At 39.3% G+C, this 19,013-nt stretch overlaps 1 protein-coding gene across 1 annotated transcript; it reads left to right on the top strand.

The window, feature by feature from the left end:
* Nucleotides 1–828: 828 nt before the first annotated feature.
* LOC110142559 (prostaglandin F synthase 1) lies at nucleotides 829–14,495 on the top strand. Its single transcript, XM_020901804.2, has 9 exons — nucleotides 829–969; nucleotides 3,059–3,226; nucleotides 4,047–4,163; nucleotides 5,594–5,671; nucleotides 6,086–6,208; nucleotides 8,537–8,646; nucleotides 9,573–9,738; nucleotides 12,023–12,105; nucleotides 14,212–14,495. Exons 1-9 carry the CDS (start codon nucleotides 886–888, stop codon nucleotides 14,252–14,254), a joined length of 972 nt encoding a protein of 323 aa, XP_020757463.2. The 5' UTR covers nucleotides 829–885; the 3' UTR covers nucleotides 14,255–14,495.
* Nucleotides 14,496–19,013: the final 4,518 nt, after the last annotated feature.

The raw sequence follows: 19,013 nt of genomic DNA, 5'->3' as shown, positions 1-19,013 counted from the left end.
CTCAGCGTTTTACTTATACATGGTTTAGTCTATGTCTTCACCCTTACTCCTTTGTCCCTGGCCCCATATGTAAATATACCTATAATACATAGCCTTTCCTGCAGGGGACTTCCTTGTAACTCAGACAGTAGAGAATCTGCCTGCACCACAGGAGACCCTGGTTTGATCCCTGGGTCAGGAAGATCCTCTGGAGAAGAGAATGGCAACCCACTCTGGTATTCTTTCTTGGAGAATCCTATGGACAGAGGAGCCTGGCCAACTATAGTCCATGGGCTGGCAAAGAGTCAGAGATGACTTAGCAACTAGGCACAGCACACGTCAGTAAGGACTTTGCAAAAATGCCTGCCTTTAGTATCCTTTTCAGGGTTTCACTCTTCTCAGGTCTGTAAAGAAAAATAACTTTCTGTTAGGAAATATAAAAAGGAAAATTTCTTTTCATTTGATGTTTTGATTCTTCATTAAGGGATTACATTTTGAAACATGCTTATTAATATGAAACACTTTGAAAATGTGTGATTTGTATATGTGTGGGTGTTAACACTGTAAGGTAATTGTTTCAGTTGATGTTGAATCAAGATTGGGCTTCATAATCAGAAAAATGAAATTATTATTATGTGGAAGTTTCCATATAACATATGGTCAATAATTGTTAGCCCATCTCATCATTATATGATACATAAGGTTATACTGATAAAAAAAAAATCAAACAAGTTAACTGACTTCAATCTTCTATCTCCAAAGCTATTGGTTTAATCATGCTCCTCCTCCTACAATGTATCTGCTAACACTGGACAGTGCAGCTGGTGTGTTAACTTCCTGTTATTTATAACCTCTGAAGGCCGAAGAAAAAAATCAGAGTCTGCTTACTCAGAGGAGCAACAGGCAATGGATCCCAAAAGCCAGAAGGTGAAGCTTAATGATGGCCATTTCATTCCTGTCCTGGGATTTGGAACCTATGCACCTGAGGAGGTAAGAGTAGTGGTTTGGGGTTGAGATATAATATAAATAGTAGTGGATGTGACATGAGTGGAAAGGGACTTGGGTTGTCAAGCGCTGAGTTCCTGTGTGACCCTGGGAGGATCACATGGTTCCACTAACCAGGAGAGAAGATCCAGGTTCCACTCTGCATCAGGGTCTGAGGCTGTGCTCACCTGCAGATTACTCTGGGTTCCCCTCCAGTTTCTGTCTCTTTCCCAGCTTGGCAGAAGAGGTGAGACTCGGCTGCCAAGAACACTGACTGTCAGCTACTTTGCTTTGAGAGAGATTGCAATGGCCAGGTTTCTCTATATATTTCATTAATTCCAGAACTCTTTCCTCTTTCCAAAAAGACATGACCCAGAGAAGTATTGAGGTAAAATTTCCTGAAGAGGAGGTGGCAGAAAACTAATGGGAAGAACTGCTTTTCTACTGCGGGGTGCATGCTCCATTTCAGGATATTTAGCCTTGTACTTCTGTTCCTGCTTAGAAACGTCTCCTAATGGAAGCTTTAGTATCATTTGAGGGGATAAGCTACTATCTTACATCCAATTTTGAGTTATTGGGATTTTCAGTGTCTTTTTATTATAGTCTGCAATACTCAGGCATAAGAGGTGCTAGTGAACACATCTCTAGACCTGACACCAGAAAGTTTGCTGTCCATCTTGTCTTTAGAGTATGTAGTTGTGACAAGGGACTGGTCCTGAAACTTTGAGTCTCACTTTTCTAATTTCTAAAACAGAAGACAATATTCAGAGACATTTTTCAGACAGAATACAGGGCTTGTTTACTTGTAGTGCAAAGTGTGATGAGGAGAGGGAAGGGCCCAGGTCATTACTGAAGCTCATTTGTTCATTCCTTAGTACATCCCACAAGGCAAATGATCTTAAGGAAAACCAGGACTGAGACCCAACAGAGGAAAGTTAGACCAAACATCTACCTCCTTGAAAATAAAAGATTCTGAATTATAGAAACATAAATACAATATTAGTCAGCCTTAAAAGGAAAGTTAATCTCACCATTTGCAACCACACAGATGAACCTGGAGAACATTAAATGAAATAAGCCAGGCATAGAGAACAAATATTTCATGATCTTTTTATAGGTGGAATCTAAAATTTGACTCATAGAAGCATAGACATAGTGCTCAGAAACTGAGGGCAAGGCTCTCAAGAATGGAAAGATGTTTGTCAAAGGTACAGACCTTCACTGATAAGATACATAAGGCTGGAGACCGGATATACAGCGTGGTGACTCTAGTTAATAATAATAGATTCTGTTCAAGATTTGCTAAGAGCGTAAATCTTAAATGTTCTCACCACACACAAAAGTAACGTATGCGGGGTTATGGATCTTCTGGTAGCTTAATTGTGGTAATCATTTGCAATAGGCAATTATATGAGAGCATCACTTTTTACAGCTTGAATAGATAGTTTTAGATGTATTCTGTGTGGCTGCACTCATAGACAGAGGTCTCAAAAGCTTTCACCTGGTTTCTTGACGCTTTTGAAGTGAATTGAAGTGAAAGTCTCTCAGTTGTGTTCGACTCTTTGTGACCCTATGCACTGTACAGTCCATGGAATTCTCTAGGCCAGAATACTGGAGTGGGTAGCATTCCCCTTCTCCAGGAGATCTTACCAACCCAGGGATCAAACCCAGGTCTCCTGCATTGCAGGCAGATCTTTACCAGCTGAACCACAAGGGAAGCCCTTTGATGCTTTTACCATGCCCCCATACTTTAGTTGATTTTGCCCCAGACATCTCACAGTGTAAGTTGTATACATGACTACAACTTTATTTTGAGTCCTTTGGATTGTATCAGCAAATGACTGAAACTGGAGGTGGTCTTGGGTCCTCTGATGCCTGAGATCAACCACTGGTCACCTGGGTTCGAAGGGTTCCTGGGTGTCCATTTAAACACTGACCAGGAACATTCACAGAAACTGTCATGGGTTCATCACCACACACTTGCAGAATGAACCAAATGCATGAAGAGAAGTTGGTTCTTGGGATGATCAGTCTCATGCCTTAGCAATCTCTTAATCATGTGGATATTCAACTTCTACCTTTGTTACTCATGTAGGTTCCTAAGAGTGAAGCTCTGGAGGCCACCAGATTTGCTATAGAGATTGGGTTCCGCCATATAGACAGTGCTCACTTGTATCAAAATGAAGAACAGGTTGGCCAGGCCATTCGAAGCAAGATTGCAGATGGCACTGTGAAGAGAGAAGACATATTCTACACTTCAAAGGTTCTGTGTGTCGTGTGTGTGTGCACATATGTGCAGTGATTGTGTGAAGGTGACGGGTAATAGGATCAGTAGTTAGGTGAATGTTGTTTTTTTCCACATATTTACATCTTAAATCTAGTATCCTCTTCTCTTCCCCCTCCTAAAAGAGAGAGTGAATATAACTATTTCATCATTGCTGTGTTCAAATTTTAATTTTAATTTAAAAATCACTTTACTTCTCTGAACCTACCAGAGCAGTGTGATTTAGTATGAGCTAATGAATCAAACAGAAAGAAGTACGATTAGATTATAGTTTCCTTATCATCTGGGAGACTTTCTCAATTTCTTCACATTCTGAATCTCAGACCTCAGCTCCATCATTAAGAGAGCATTAGGGCTTCACTTTGTATATTACACAAGATTTAGCCAAAGTGTGTAGAATTATGTTCTGCACATGTTAATATGTTCAAAGCACTTTCCCCTAGGTTATGTAATACTAATTAATTCTGAGAAGATTGACTATTTTATCAAATTAGACTGTTTGTCTTCTGAATATCTTTCAAACATAATTCAGATGATGGGCTTGGTAATTATTTGATAAGGTTATTTATATCTTGATTCATTTCATTCTTTTGTGAATAGTGGAGTGATGATAAATTCAAATAATGAAGTTTACATGGGTAGGTTAGACTTAAAATTGAACTCTAGAAGAAAGGGGGCAATTTTTTAGTGGTCATCCATTTCTAACCAATAAAAAATGTCTAATTATTAAGTGAAATGAGACAAATAAAATTAGCTACTGCACTCATTTCATGCAGCTTCCTTTGTTTAACCTCTGCAGCTTTGGTGCACTTCCCTTCGACCAGAATTTGTCCGACCAGCCTTGGAAAAGTCACTGAAAAATCTTCAACTGGACTATGTTGATCTCTATATTATTCATTCTCCAGTGTCCCTGAAGGTTAGCAATCTGCTTTTGTATTCAATCATATTTTTTTTTCTTGCCTCAGAGTGCTTATTAACTTGGATGGATGGTTGACTTAAGATTTTCTTAGTAGGTTGAAGAGATTATTGCACTAGAGTAGAATCCCCCAAATAATCATTTCTGATCACCTTTTTACTGAGCTTCCTTGAATATTTAATTCTGTTACATGCCTCCCAGAGAAAGGCATTCAATAATAATCTCATATGCTTTGCTCAAAAACTTGAGAAAATATAAATGGACATTTTTTAGCACACATCCCTGATTATGACTTCTGAATCTCTTGGGGATTTCATGAAGACAGTTTGGTACAGAGTGGTGAGCAATGACACTGCCTCACACTTGCACAGTCTGAGTTGTTCCCCCTTTCACTCTTTCAAGGGGAGCAGATTTGGTGGTGCTCCCTCTGGGTGGTTCTAAACTTCCCAGCCTTTAGAGCGACTTGAGAGACATTGCCTACTGTTGCCTGACTTCACGATGAGGATTATAGACTGTACTTAGCCATTAAGAACTGCAACAGGAATTTCCTGGCAGTCCAGTGGTTAGGATTCCATGCTTTCACTGCTGAGGCAAGTCAAGTTGAGGGAAGGAGTTCTGGGAACTAAGATCTGGCAGGCTGTATCCAAAAACAAAACAACAGCAACAACAAAATAAATGTATTACGTAGAACTCTTGATTTTAAGTTATAGAAATCTACTCAAGCCATCCTATGCAGAAGAGTCTATTTGACTATGTAGATGGCACATCCCAGCCATGGATAGATTTAAGGATTTGCAATACTCTTCAGTAATGTAACCCTTTAAAAAAAAATCTGTTATCCTGTCATTACTCTTGCTTTGCTTTATTTTCACTGAACACTTTCCATTAGTGGCAAATATAGCCTTGGGGCAACTCAAGGTTCATACTCATGAAATTTGAGAACATGTCTGGATCTTCTACATTCTGTATCCACCTAAACAGAGCCTTGCTGTTTCATGTGCCTGTTCTAGTGCATCAGATGCTCAGAGGGAAAAGGAAGTCTGATTATCTAGCCCAGGTCAAGTTTGCAATCTTTAATCTGGAAATAAAGCATTGTAATTTACTTCCATTCCCAGCATGAGAGGCATTTTGCAAGAGCAAAGTATGAGGAGCAGAAAAAAATTCACATAAGTCACTGAGAGTCCCCGTTACAATGTATGAAAATTATATTCATTAAAACATATATTAGGTGTAAGAGATTAGTGGGAGCCTGCCTCCTGAAGACATTTCTCATAACTCCATTTGCAAATCACTTTTCTAATATTGGTATCTAGAATATTGCTTTACTTATCTCATAGAGGTTTAGTGCCTGGTCTAGACACGCCCTGCAGCCTAGCTAAATGTGGAGACATAATTTGGTAACAGCTCTGCAATGATTGCTTCTATTCCAGCCAGGGAATGAATTTGTTCCAAAAGATGAAAGTGGAAAACTGATATTTGACTCGGTGGATTTCTGTCACACGTGGGAGGTGAGTCTGGGGAGAAGAAAGCCCAGATGAGGAGCTAAGTGGGGGGAAATTCTTTCATTTCTTCCACCTGTAGGAATGGGCTGTGGACCATCAGACTTAGCAGTTCAGGCACTTAAGGGCTGGGATGCTGGGGTTGTGGGGAGGAACCATTGCTGAAATGTTCACAGAGAAGAACAGTGGAGGAGAATATGGGACAGTGAAGACAGGCATCTCTTTCCTTCCTTGTAATATGTCTTCTCTGGGGTTTTTCTAACGAGGAGATGGTAATTCTTCTTGTGTCATGACCCTCTTCTCCTTTTTTCTTTCTTAAAATCAATGTTAATTCTTGACATGAGACACTTTTTACAGATTTTCCCCAACATTTATTCTTGATTTACTCACTCCAAGTGACTGTTCACCACCCCTCCCTCCCAGGCCCTGGAGAAGTGTAAGGATGCAGGGCTGACCAAGTCCATCGGGGTGTCCAACTTCAACCACAAGCAGTTGGAGAAGATCCTGAGCAAGCCGGGGCTCAAGTACAAGCCTGTCTGCAACCAGGTGAGCAGCTCAGCTCCTCTCCCTCTTGCTCTTCAGAACCTCCTTCTTGCATTGGAGCGTGATGTCTGTCTGTCCTCCCCTCCTGTTCATCTGACCTTTGTGGACAGAAGATTCTACACAGCTGAGCCTCTGTCTGGATGGTGTGAATATAATCCATAACAGTATCTTTGATAAAATCTGGGTGGAACTTATGTGGAGGACCTCCCGCTAAGTTGTGGTAGGAATTGAGGGAAGGTAATGGAGGTGAGGGGAAGGGGGTTAGACTAGTCCTCCAGAACTTAGAGGAAGGAGGTCTTTCCCTGAGTTGAAAGGCTGATCACTAATCAGATGGGAAAGTGCCTCAGAGGGAACTGTGTATAGGATGGAAGACTATGAAAACACGGAATGAGAAGTAAATAACAAAGGGAAAAGTCAGCGGAGATAGGTGTTAAGTGTTTGTGTGGGGTCTATGTCCATAGGATGCCTGAAAACTTAGTCTTGGTCTGTCTACATTCATTGGTCTTCATCATGGAGCATAGTACAGAAAAGTTTGCTGGAGATGATGAAGGTATGTCAAGTCAGATGGATGAAGTTAAAGGCTTAATCTGATACTATCCATAGATATTCACTCAGGAACATTTACTTAGCTTAGAGTACATCTTATCATTTACTCAGTCTTGGACTGGTTCTCCCATCAATGTCCATCATAAAATAAACTGGTTAAGGACACCTTTTCTATGTCTGTTTCTGCACTCTTCCTTTTTTGGCTCTATTTTTACTTTATTGTAGTGACAAAACATGAGATCTAACCTCATAAAAAATGTTTAAGTATTCAGTACAATACAGTGTTTACTATACAGACAGTGGTGTACATCAGATCTAGAATTTATTCATCTTGTATAATTGAGACTTCACATGCATGATTAACAAATCTGGATTCCTCCTTCCTCCCAACCCCTGGTGACCATCTCTCTAATGTTTAATTCTAAGTTTGACCTATCTACATATATAACTGAGATGTGATATATATATCATGTAATCTTTATCCTGGTGAAATGGTCTTACTTCAAATGTACCATAATGTCTTTAATGTACAACTTGAAGTCAAGGATAAAGAATCTCCTATAGCAGAATTCTTTGCAAGCTGAGTGTAACTTATAAAATTCAAGAAATATACATATATCAATTATATATATTTTTCAATTTTAGAAATTAAAATATTAATGTGATTCTAACATCAATTTTGTCCATATTTTTTATTATGATAAATGTAAGATATTAGAAGAGCTAAGATTACAACAGGGAATATAAATATATTTAATTTTATGTATTTATTATGTATTGTATATTTAGTAAATAAAGATCTATAACACTTTTTTGACTATATCTTATGTGGTTCCCATGTCACACTGAGCCACGTTTCTCAAGGTCTTTTCACCTAGAATGACCATCGAAGCATTCTGTTACCAAAATATCTAGACAAGTTTTTGACAGATACACTGTATTTCTCATTGTTTTGTGACATTAATTAGTATGCATGTGCATGTGCTCAGCCATGTCTGGCTCTTTGCGACCCTGTGGACTGTAGCCTGTCAGGCTCCTCTGTTCACGGGATTCTCCAGACAAGTATACTGGAGTGGGTTGCCATGCCCTCCTCCAGGGGATCTTCCTGACCCAGGGATCAAACCTGCATCTCTCATGTTGGCAGGTGGGTTCTTTACAACTAGCACCACCTGGGAAGCCTCCACACTTATTCCTACAAGACAGGGTAAAACTTAACTCCTTGTCACTAATTGTCAGTTTCTGAGAAAGGATTTATTGTAATAATCATCAGCCCTGGAGGAAAATATTTTTGTTCTTTCCACCTGTCTCATCACTAAGGCTTCAGGGATTTTTATTTACTCTGTGTACTATACTTGTTTTCACTCATGATTCCTTCTGATGCTCAAGTCTACCCAAATGTCACCAGTTCTTTTGTCTTCAAGTCATTTGTCCATAAGTCTTTGTGCAATTTCTTGCTGTCTGGCACAGTCTGATGTCCACGATTCTGAGAGCTCTTCTCCTGTCCCAGATCTGGAATTAGGCATGTGTCCTGGTGGTGTCCAGCAACTGAGATCTGGTTCCTAGAGCTGCTTTTTCTCAAGAATGTCATTATTTTTCTTTTTATCTTTTCAGGAAACAGCAATAAAATTTCTTTTTTAAAAAATATCATGACTTCAGGTTGATGTTTTAAGTTGTAATTTGATGTGACACAGTTTTTTTCTTTAGAGTTTTTTAAACTTTTAATCTTTGTAATATTAATATATTCTTTTCATATAAACTAACACTCATCTATCTTCCATTCTACAGGTGGAATGTCACCCTTACCTCAACCAGAGCAAACTGTTAGAGTTCTGCAAGTCACATGATATTGTCCTAGTTGCTTATGCTGCTCTGGGATCCCAACTATTATCAGAATGGTATGAACATCACTCTAGACAACAAAGAGATTCTCTAAAACTCAATTTTTGAAGAACTATCTTTATCACAATATAACAGTGCTCTGGAGATAACTCTCATTTGGCAGGGGAAGAGAAGAGAGATGGGAGAAACCCTTCTCTTTTGTCTTCCCATCCATCACCCAGCCAATTTTTACATATCATGTATCTTGTAAAATGTTAAAATGCAAGTCTGAAAGAAATTTATATATAATTCCATAGTTGAGAACTAAGACATAAACTTAAGTCATGATTTACTTATTTATTAACCAATGAATACATTACTAATGAATAATAAACTTTTCAAGCTTTCCTTACCTTATGTCTAAAATCAGGATAATATTAAATACCTCCCAGGTCTATGATGATCAAAAAATAACAAGCTGAATCATTTTAGTAAACATTTATTTGTAGGAGTATTGCATAATGCAAACAACAATGAAATGAATAGTTCTCATTTTTGGACAACTCAATTTTTATCAACACTTGAGAACAGCAAAAATTTAAAATTTTCCTGGTCTTCTCCATGTCATTTTCTTTTCATGCCCTTGTACTTACTTTAGAGCTGTGATTATAAGAGAAAAACAACTACTGAGAAGTGAAAACAGAAAAAAAAATTCCACAAGATTGGCAGTACTGGTTTCACAAGCATGCATCAAATGCCTGGGAGAGCTTTGTAAACACAGACTGCCAGGTGCCACAGTTGAGTTCCTGATTCAGTTTGTCTGCAGTTAAGCCATGGAATTTGCATTTCTAGCAAGATCCCAGGTGCTGCTGATGCTGCTGGCTCAGGGATCACACTTTGAGAAGCATCGATCTAGAGTGAACATACTTAGTCTGTTTGAGAAGCCTCCTTAGAAACTGAGTACTTAGTCTCAGCTCCTCAGAATTTCTGAATTTCCTTCCAGGGTGAACTCAAACAATCCTGTTCTCTTGGAGGACCCAGTTCTCTCTGCCATTGCCAAAAAGCACAAGCAAACCCCAGCTCTGGTTGCCCTTCGCTACCAGATACAACGTGGGGTTGTGGTTCTGGCCAAGAGTTTCAACAAGAAGCGTATCAAGGAGAACATGCAGGTGATGATGGGTGGGGCTGTGGGCAGAGGACTCCTAGGGAATATCCTTCACGAGGGTCATTCTATGTCCATCTCTCAAGACTTTTCTTGAGTCAAGACAAGTTACCTATTCTTCTCAATGCATGAATGTATTGTGTGGCAACAGGAGAAGTGGTATGGCTGGAGAGGGTTCAGGTTGGACAGAAAACAGATTTTTGTTTCAGCATTACATCAACCATTTATTCTATCACCTTGTGCAAATGACATCTCATTTTCTTTGTTCTCAATTGACAAAATTGCGTTATGTGATTTTCATAGATCGTTTAGGCTGCTCTAACCACATTGTGTGGCATAGAAACAATTGAACTTGGTAGTCTTGCAGTTCTAGAGGTGGAGATCCAAGATCAGGGTGCCCATGTGGTCAGGTGAGGGTCCTCCTCCACGTCACAGGCTTCTCCTTGTATCTTAACTTGGTGGAGGGGGCAACAGAGCTCTCCTAAGTCTCTTATATGAATATGATATTGTTTAAATCTCATTCATGAGGGCCCCACCATGGATGATAACCTAATTAATCACTCTTCAAGGGCCCATTTCTAACACCACCACAGTGGGGTGAGGTTTCCAACAAGTAAATCTGGGGGACACACAAGTTACAGCAGTGATCTTGAACCTCTAAATTATCATGATTTTATTTTACATTCCCCTGAATAGTAATGTAGCTTCATTTTTATACATTTAATCTCCATGAGTTTTTGTTGTTGCAAATTTCCTATTCAAGGCTGTGCCCATTTTTGCGAGTTGTCTTTTGATTTGTATTTAGGAGACCATTATCGTACTCTTAGCCATAGCTGTAAGGAAACTCTCCCCAGCTTCAGGATTTAATGCAGAGATTAGTTATGCTTCTCCTGTTTCCATAGTTTGACGATCAGCCTGAACTCAGCCCAGCTGTTGTCCTCTTGTCTGGGTTCTCTCGTGCATTTGCAGTTCAGTGCAGAGCAGCTTGGTAATTCTGCTTTAGCAGGTGGATGTGGCTCTTGTCACAGGAGCCTGCATGCTTTTCCATCTAGTTTTTCATATATGTTTGGCTAGACTGTGGTCAGCTAACCTAGTCTTCATCTCAGCACAGTGCTATGATCCGCAGTCAGTGAGTGGGGAAAAACCCTCTTCATGTCTGGACTCAGAACTGACTCACCACTTCTGGGAAATATAACAGTCCAACACAAATATCACTGTCCAAGGCAGGTTACAGCTCAGGTCAAGTCAAGGGGAAGGGAAATTGTCCCCTGAAAAACTGTTTCCTTTAAAATTTGATTCTGTAATATGGCTGGAACTGATTTTCTAATAAGACATGGAAAGGGATATATATATATATATTTATGTATATTTAAATGGAAAACTAAAGGTCCATATTTTTCTACAGATTTTTGTTGTCAATTCTGTAATATATCAAGTGTCCATAAGTACATTTCTGACCTCTCTTCTACTTAACTACTCAGTTTTCTGTACTTATTATAGTGGAAAATAAGTCTTGCTTTTCAGAATGGTATATTCTCCTTCCTTAAAGAGATCTTTGCTACTTTTCACTAGTTGTTCCTTGATATAAATTTAGTATCACTTTCCCAACTCTCACAAAAGAATGCATGTTTAAGTCTTAGGTTCATGGTGCATTGAAACACTAAAATGCTTTGGAGAAAACTGATTTCTTTTCAAAATTGAGATTTCCATGCTATGGTTATGAGATGAATTTCTAATTATTTAGGTGTGCTTTAATATTTTAAGCACATTTCACAACTTATCTCCTTAAAGGCCTTATGTAATCCTTTTTGGTTAGATTTACTCATAGATAATGAATAAGTTTGATATGAGATTATTGGGTAGGTTTTCAGAGGGAGGGATCCTCCTTACAATCCTTATTAAGTTCAAAGTTATATCATATTTAGGGGGTATTGGGAAGAAGAAAAACAGTTTAATGCATGGTGAAATGCAGGTATTTTGTCTGAATTGTCCAACTGCCCCTCTGTTTTTGAAAGAAGATATGTGTTTTTTAATTTTCTGTCTCAAATAATTCACTTAGAAAGACAAGAGACTGATGCACTATAATCTGTTTAAAGTGGACAGAAAAGGAGAAGGTGTAGGAATGAGAGGTGAGAACTCAGCAGAGGGTCCCAGGCTCGTTCACCCGGAAGCTGATGACAGACATGGCTCCCCTGTCCCATCTTGTCTCCATCCAGCTGGAAATTCTCCAGTCCCCAGGGGGAGGCCAGCTCCTTGGGGAAGAGGTTAATGTGATTCTTCCTTCCTTCCAGGTGTTTGACTTTGAACTGACTCCAGAAGATATGAAAGCAATCGATGGCCTCAATCGTAATATAAGATACTATGATTTTCAACAGTAAGTGACTTGTATATGTTACACACACACTGTTTTCTCTAGCATATAGCTCAGCAGAGGAATAAGCTTTCTTAAAACTTAGTTTTAGGGAGGATGTCCTGATTTCCAGCATAGGAGTAAACCAGGGGCTTCCTGCAGACCTCAGACCAGAGGTTTCCTCCAGGGCTCCATTTCTTACCAACAGAAATGTGATTGGGGCTCAGGACAGCCCATCAAGTAAGATCCCCAGATTTGACATTGTGGTGAATTCACAACGTTGTGCCTGTAATCCTGTGCCTGGTGTACCTCCTCTCAGGGCTGAGGGACCCAGCAGACACCGAGAGCACAGTGCCTGTAGCCCACTGTTCTTTCAGGCACCTACATGAATATTTCACCTTTAAATCATTGTAGAATCAGGAGGAAATGATAAATAAGGACTGTGTAATAAAGAATCCATCTTGGATTACGTTCATGTTTATCCTAACGTATGTGTATGGTCAGTTGTGTCTGACTCCTTGTGGCCCAGGAACTGTAGCCCTCCAGGCTCCTCTGTCCATGGGATTTCCCAGCAAGAATACTGGAGTGGGTTGCCATTTTCTTATCTGGAGATGAGATCTTCCCAACTCGGGGATCAAACCCACATTTTCAGCATCTCCTGCATTGGAAAGTGGATTCTTTAACAGTGAGCCACCCAGGAGTCCACATGTTTATCCTAACACAATTGTAAATATATTGCTGATGTTTTTTGGAGGAGGGACCCACGAAGGCCAACAAGCATTATTGCTGAGTAAGCCACAGTGGGCCTGCTTGCACCCCCTCCTCCTAGTGTCTGATGGTTTTTCTCCCTAATGGCATTTCTGGTACCAAGACACCATCCATTTCATCCAAATCGATCCCTTTCCCCCCTGTTACAACACATTTCTTCATCCTTGTAATATCACCAAATGAATTGCTAGTAGATCATGAGCTTAACTGACCCTCCAGAGAGTGACTGCTGTGTCCTTAGCAGGACACACCCTGGTAAGATCGTCTAGGTCTCTAGTTTCTTGAGTCCAGACTGAATCTAGTGCTGCCTTTGTCCAACAGGGGTCCATCCCCTGGGGAGCCCCTAACTCCTTGATTTTGACTTAGTCACAAACCTAGGATTCCAGCTGCCTAATTACTGCAGGAGAATGTCAGGACTGAAGAGAAAGAGGGCTAATCAACCAGAGAGATATCGGAGAACATTTTAGAGAGAAGCAAATACAAATTAGTGATAAAATGAATATTTAGTTTCAAATGAAAGATCTCAAAACTCTCCTTCTTGCTCTTAAAGAAGATATTTATATGTACATATGCATGTGTTTACAAGTATACCATGATTCTGAGAAAAAACATAATGATAAATGAAAGTTACTTTTCTGTTCTCAAAAACTTTTAAGTGTGTTCTGTGTTCTCCTTTATTATGATGTGAGTGCCTAGACTTACTCATCCTTGTGGGTTTATGTCAACAGCACAACTTTTGGCACATGGAATTGCTCTGAATGCACTCTTTAATGAATTGAATTGAAAAGGACCATGTTAGAAAGATAAATCAGGCCATAAGTAAAGATAACAGCAGTAAGACTAATGAATAAATAATGTGTTGTCATATAAAATAAGAAAATAGTAATCACAATTTATAGACATGATTATTTAGATATATGTGGTATTTCTTCAGTTTAATAGTAATTCCTCAGTGGAGGCATCCTGTATTTTGGGTATGCTCAACATTTTTTCGTTGAATGTTTACATGAAAAAGAGCAAGGTATTCCTTAACTGTGATTATTCTCATCACTTAGGGTTGAAGGTTGCACCTGTGTCTGAAATGACCTCCACAGTCAGCCCTAGGTCTTGTGCTCCCATATAAATTGTATGCAATTATATATCATATAAGTCACCATGGAGTACTTATTACACGTGAATGTTGGGACTGGACATGCAGGTGCAGTGTGCATATGAAGCAGACACCTGATGTGTGCTTGTTGGGGGAGAAGGAGGGAATGTTTTGTAGATTTTGAGTTTGAGCCCATTCTGACTGCATCAACAGAGTAATGCACTCTATGACAACAAGACAGATTTAATAAATCAATTCTCCTCCTCTTTCAGGGGTATTGATCACCCTGAGTATCCATTTTCTGAAGAATATTGACTGTGAGGTGTCCATCATGCCTTCTACCTGAACGTCTTGCTTCTAGGGCTGTGAAGAGCATTTCTATACTTGGTGGAGGTGTTTAAGTGTCTGAACTTTTGAAAGCTTGTTTTTCTTTAAAAATCTTTTATGAACTAATCAAGATTTCAAATATGGGTACTAGTTTTTCCTGATAACAAAATAATTTGAAAAATAAAGGGGAAAAGACAGAAAATAAAGATAACCCGATTAACCCATTTAATAGATTTGGTGCATTTTACTTTGTTGAAAATGAATCAATCTAAGAAAGAAATAGAACATTGTATTTGAGCCAAATTTGAGAACTATAACCCAGAAAACTCTGATAGCTGTTCTGTCTTCTAAAAGTCAAGGCACAGGGAAGAAAGTTTGGGAGACAGAGGGCTCTACATGAAAATACATACTATTGACAGTGTATATAATACACATCTAAGTGTCATCATGTTGAGTCATGTGACCCCTTATAAGATCAAGAAGAAATTTATCTTTTAAGGAGCTATCTTATTGATGCTGGGAGAAATGTGACTCTCTATGGTTGAGCATGTCCTCACATTGATGGAAGAGGTCCGGGATACGTATAATGCAGACCCACAACCCACAGTGAGGAGAGAGGGATGCAAAGGATACAGAAGAATTTTTCATATTTAAATTTCTGCCATAAAATATCAATTTTATTTCATACCTTCATGACTCCCCTATACAAACGTGTGTTTCTGTTTATAATTTGAAATTATCTTCAATATGCAGGATGCATACTTATGTTTTACTTAGCATAAGTTTTTTGTAAGCTATCAAGTGTTATCTAATGGTTGCCAAGGATCAAGGGGTTGGGAGAGGGTTGGATTGGGAGGCTGGATTTAGCAGGTGCAAGCTATTGTATATGGAAAGGATTAACAAGAAAGTCCTACTGTATAGCACAGGGAACAATATTTATCTATGGTAAACCATAATGGAAAAGAATATGAAAAAGAATGTATATATGTGTATAACTGAGTCACTTTTGGGTACATCAGCAATTGAAACAACATTGTCATTCAACTATACTTCAATAGAAAATAAACTAAAAAGTTACAGTATTATATTTAGCTTTTTATAATGCTTCTCAGGTGGCTCAGTGGTAAAGAATCCACCTGTCAGTGAAGGAGACACAGGTTTGATCTCTGGATAGGGAAGAGTCCCTGAAGAAGGAAATGGCAATTCAGTACAGTATTTTTGCCTGGGAAATCCCAGGGACAGAAGATCATGACGGGCTACAGTCCGTGGGGTGGCAAAAAGTTGAACAGGATTTGATGACTGAGTATGCACACACATTATAAATCTTTTCAATTTATTTAATTTTTAAAAACTGTTAGTTCTTTAATTAAAACATTTTTATTGAGATATAGTCAGTTTACAATGTTGTGTTAATTTCTGCTGTACAGCAAAATGATTCAGATGTGTATATATATATATATATACATTCTTTTTTATGCTAAACACTTTGATTAGTTATTATATGTTTAGCCATTCATTCATTGATTTATTCAGCACAAGTTTATTGAATATTTTTAGTAAGACTTTTATCAATAAAATGGATGACAAATTAAAATGAATTCTTGAGTCGATAGTCTAGAGGAGGGTGAGACTATGAATGAAATCAGGAGTATTTAGCTATTAGAAATTAGTAAGTGCCTGTTGAGATAATTCTACTCACTCTCTCACTTTTCTGTACATCTATCAGGAAGAGGCACTAACAACCTTTCATCCGACACAACTTTTCATCTGTACAACAAATAGCCTTACCCTGCAGAGACATATAGGGCGTGTTTGCTACCATGTAATGTAAAGAAAACACCTCCCTCCTGAGAAAAAGAGGAATGCTGAGTGCCTACAGTCATTGATCCAGTATCCATAGACTCAAGGTTTTTCTCCTGTCACTCAACTCACTGAGTATTCAAGTATCACCTGAGATGTTCACTTCAACATTAGAAATGGGGACCCAGGAACTAGCACAACACACCATATATATGCACACCTAATTATCACATTATAAAACCTCAGTTCAGTTCAGTCACTCAGTCGTGTCCAACTCTTTGCAACCTCATGGACTGCAGCATGCCAGGCTTCCCTGTCCATCACCAACTCCCAGAGCCTGCTCAAACTTACATCCGTCGAGTCGGTGATGCCATCCAACCATCTCATCCTCTGTCATCCTCCTCTCTTCCTGCCTTCAATCTTTCCCAGCATCAGTGTCTTTTCCAAGGAGTCAGTTCTTTGCATCAGGTGGCCAAAGTTTGGAACTTCACCTTCAGCGTCAGTCCTTCCAATGAATGTTCAGGACTGATTTCCTTTAGGATTGACTAGTCTCATCTCCTGGCAGTTCAAGGGGCTCTCAAGAGTCTTCTCCAACACTGGAGTTCAAAAGCCATCAGTCCTTTGGCTCTCAGCCTTCTTTATGGTCCAACTCTCACATCCATACATGACTACTGGAAAAACCATAGCTTTGACTAGACGGACCTTTGTTGGCTTTGACTAGATGGACCTTTGTTAGGGGTTGTAAACCCTAAGCCTATACAATGTTATATATCAATTATGTCTCAACAAAGCTGGAAAATGACACTCCTATTTTGGCTACAGCATTTGTTGTGGGTCCATTTGTTGTAGGTGATAAAGTGTCCATCTTCTATAAGCATCCCTGAAACCAAGGCAAGGTGATTTGTAGACTTGCAGGTCAGTTTAAAATCTTAGATTCTTCATAACTCTTCACTGTGAAAGGAAGAAAAGAAAGCAGGGAGGAGAACAGGCCTTGCTGGGAGTTGAGGGGTTGGGCACTATTATAAGATGGTTAGAAAAGATTTCACTGAGCAAACATGAAGGCAAACAGTGAGCTTTGTGGACTAGTAGGACAAAGAACAGAAAACCTAAGACCAGAAAGAGTCTCCTGTCACACTTAAGAGACAGCAAGTCAGCTGCCTCTGGAGGTAATGCATTCCTGTTATGGAGGTAATGCATTTCTGTGGGGACTCGGCCAATTTTGAGATAAATGTTCTTGACTTGGGCTTTCTTTCATGCTCTGCTTCGGAGCTCAAACAGCTGTCAAAGTTATCAATTTTCCGTTGACAATCCCCCTGCACTTTGCACCTAGCCAGGTGTTTCAGAACCTGAGGAAATTGCTGAGTCATCTTTGAGACCATTTCTGTAATGTACTCTAAGGATTTGATGATGGTACTGAGTGATATGAGTAATAAGTGAAGCAAAAGGTCATCGGCTTGCTTCTTCACTCATCCTGAGGTCACATTTGAGATAGCTTTTATTCTTCAGTCTGGACCCACTCCATGACACATTAGTGAGGGAAGTGGATTTTACTAAAAATTCCAGGGTTACTCATTTCATCAAGCATTGTAATTAAACCATCATAAATATTTTGGTTCTTTTCCCCCAAATTCCTCCCAGGACTACAGGGTCTGCTCTCCTTTCTACTCCTCCCTCACTTTCCCATCCCTTGTCCCTTGCAGCTCCCAGCTTCTCCCCCACCTTCCAAAGCAATGCCATTCTGCCCATTGGCCAGCACTTCCCCACTCACAAGCTTCTGTCAAGTTCAAGTGTAAACTAGTTTTGTTCGTACAGGACATGAAATACCCCACTCACACCACAAATGCCTCATTAAACAAGAGACTACTTTCTAGAGACAAATGCCACTGGCTCTATCATTTTATTTTTCTAAAAAACATGGCAGTATGCTGTTTGATGAGCAGATATTTGCTTTTCTCTCTATACGGGCAAGTCTCTTTTAGGGGTTGAGTGAGGACAAATAAAAGTCTAGGGTGTATGTTCTTCTGGTCAGAAGTTTTCATCTGGAGGGGGTCTACTTCCTGTAAAAACAATTTAGGAATGTGTGTCAGGCCTTTGTCTGTATCTATCAGGAAACTGTGAGTTCCCTGAATCTGTAGTGTGGGAGAATTATAGTCTAAATTGTTACCAATTCCCTAGTCCTACAGTTATTCTTGGTTTCTACATCTTCACATTTCCCAATCGTTAACTCTTGAGGCAGCATTTTACTTCAAAGGACAAGGAAACAGAAGCTCGAACATGGTTTCAGAGCTAGTCCTGGATGATCAGGGCAACCCCTAATCTTGGTTCTTTATCTAGAATACAGTATACTCTTCAGCTACCTTTTCTGAGAAAGATCAATTTCAAAACAGCCCAAATAAAATCAATTCCAAGAAAAACAAAGAACTCTATTTTCTTCTTACTCATCTGAATTTGTAGGTGGAAATTATGAACACTACAGTGAGAAGTAACTTTTTCTAGTTACCAGATCGAAAACAATAGATGTACTTGCTTCAGGACATGAAGACTTTGTTCTCATTGAAGATGGATTGGATGAATACCCAGTACATGTACATGTTACCTGAGAACAGCTCCTTGAATGCTTGTTTGAGAATCTGAGCATTTCTTATACATTATTATCAATTCCTTCTATAATAATGATGTTTATTGATGTAACACTTTATTCCTGTTGTGATCTGATCACAGTTATTCTGTGACTGTGACTGGTCTTCAAGTTCACTCAAACTCTGAGATCCGGTAAGTGTAAGAATACAAAGATGAAGACTAACAGGTCGTGGTTCTGAAATGTAGAGGGGAGGAAACAGAAGCAGGAACCGGGGGTTGTGATCAAAGCACCTGGGCCACTGTCATCTGGAGCTTACCATCATCCTGTCCACACAGTTACTTTAGTTTGGGATGCGCTGTGTAGAAA

The sequence above is a fragment of the Odocoileus virginianus genome, chromosome 9, assembly GCF_023699985.2.
Source record: "Odocoileus virginianus isolate 20LAN1187 ecotype Illinois chromosome 9, Ovbor_1.2, whole genome shotgun sequence".
In the NCBI taxonomy this organism is placed as follows: Eukaryota; Metazoa; Chordata; class Mammalia; order Artiodactyla; family Cervidae; genus Odocoileus; species Odocoileus virginianus.
This window is presented reverse-complemented; position numbering and strand designations above follow the sequence as displayed.

Excerpts from the sequence above, each read along its gene's own strand:
- LOC110142559 (XM_020901804.2), top strand. The coding sequence starts at position 886 with ATGGATCCCAAAAGCCAGAAGGTGAAGCTTAATGATGGCCATTTCATT. Across the intron at positions 8,647-9,572 it reads TCCCAACTATTATCAGAATG|GGTGAACTCAAACAATCCTG; the intron begins GTATGAACATCA and ends ATTTCCTTCCAG. Across the intron at positions 12,106-14,211 it reads AGATACTATGATTTTCAACA|GGGTATTGATCACCCTGAGT; the intron begins GTAAGTGACTTG and ends CTCCTCTTTCAG.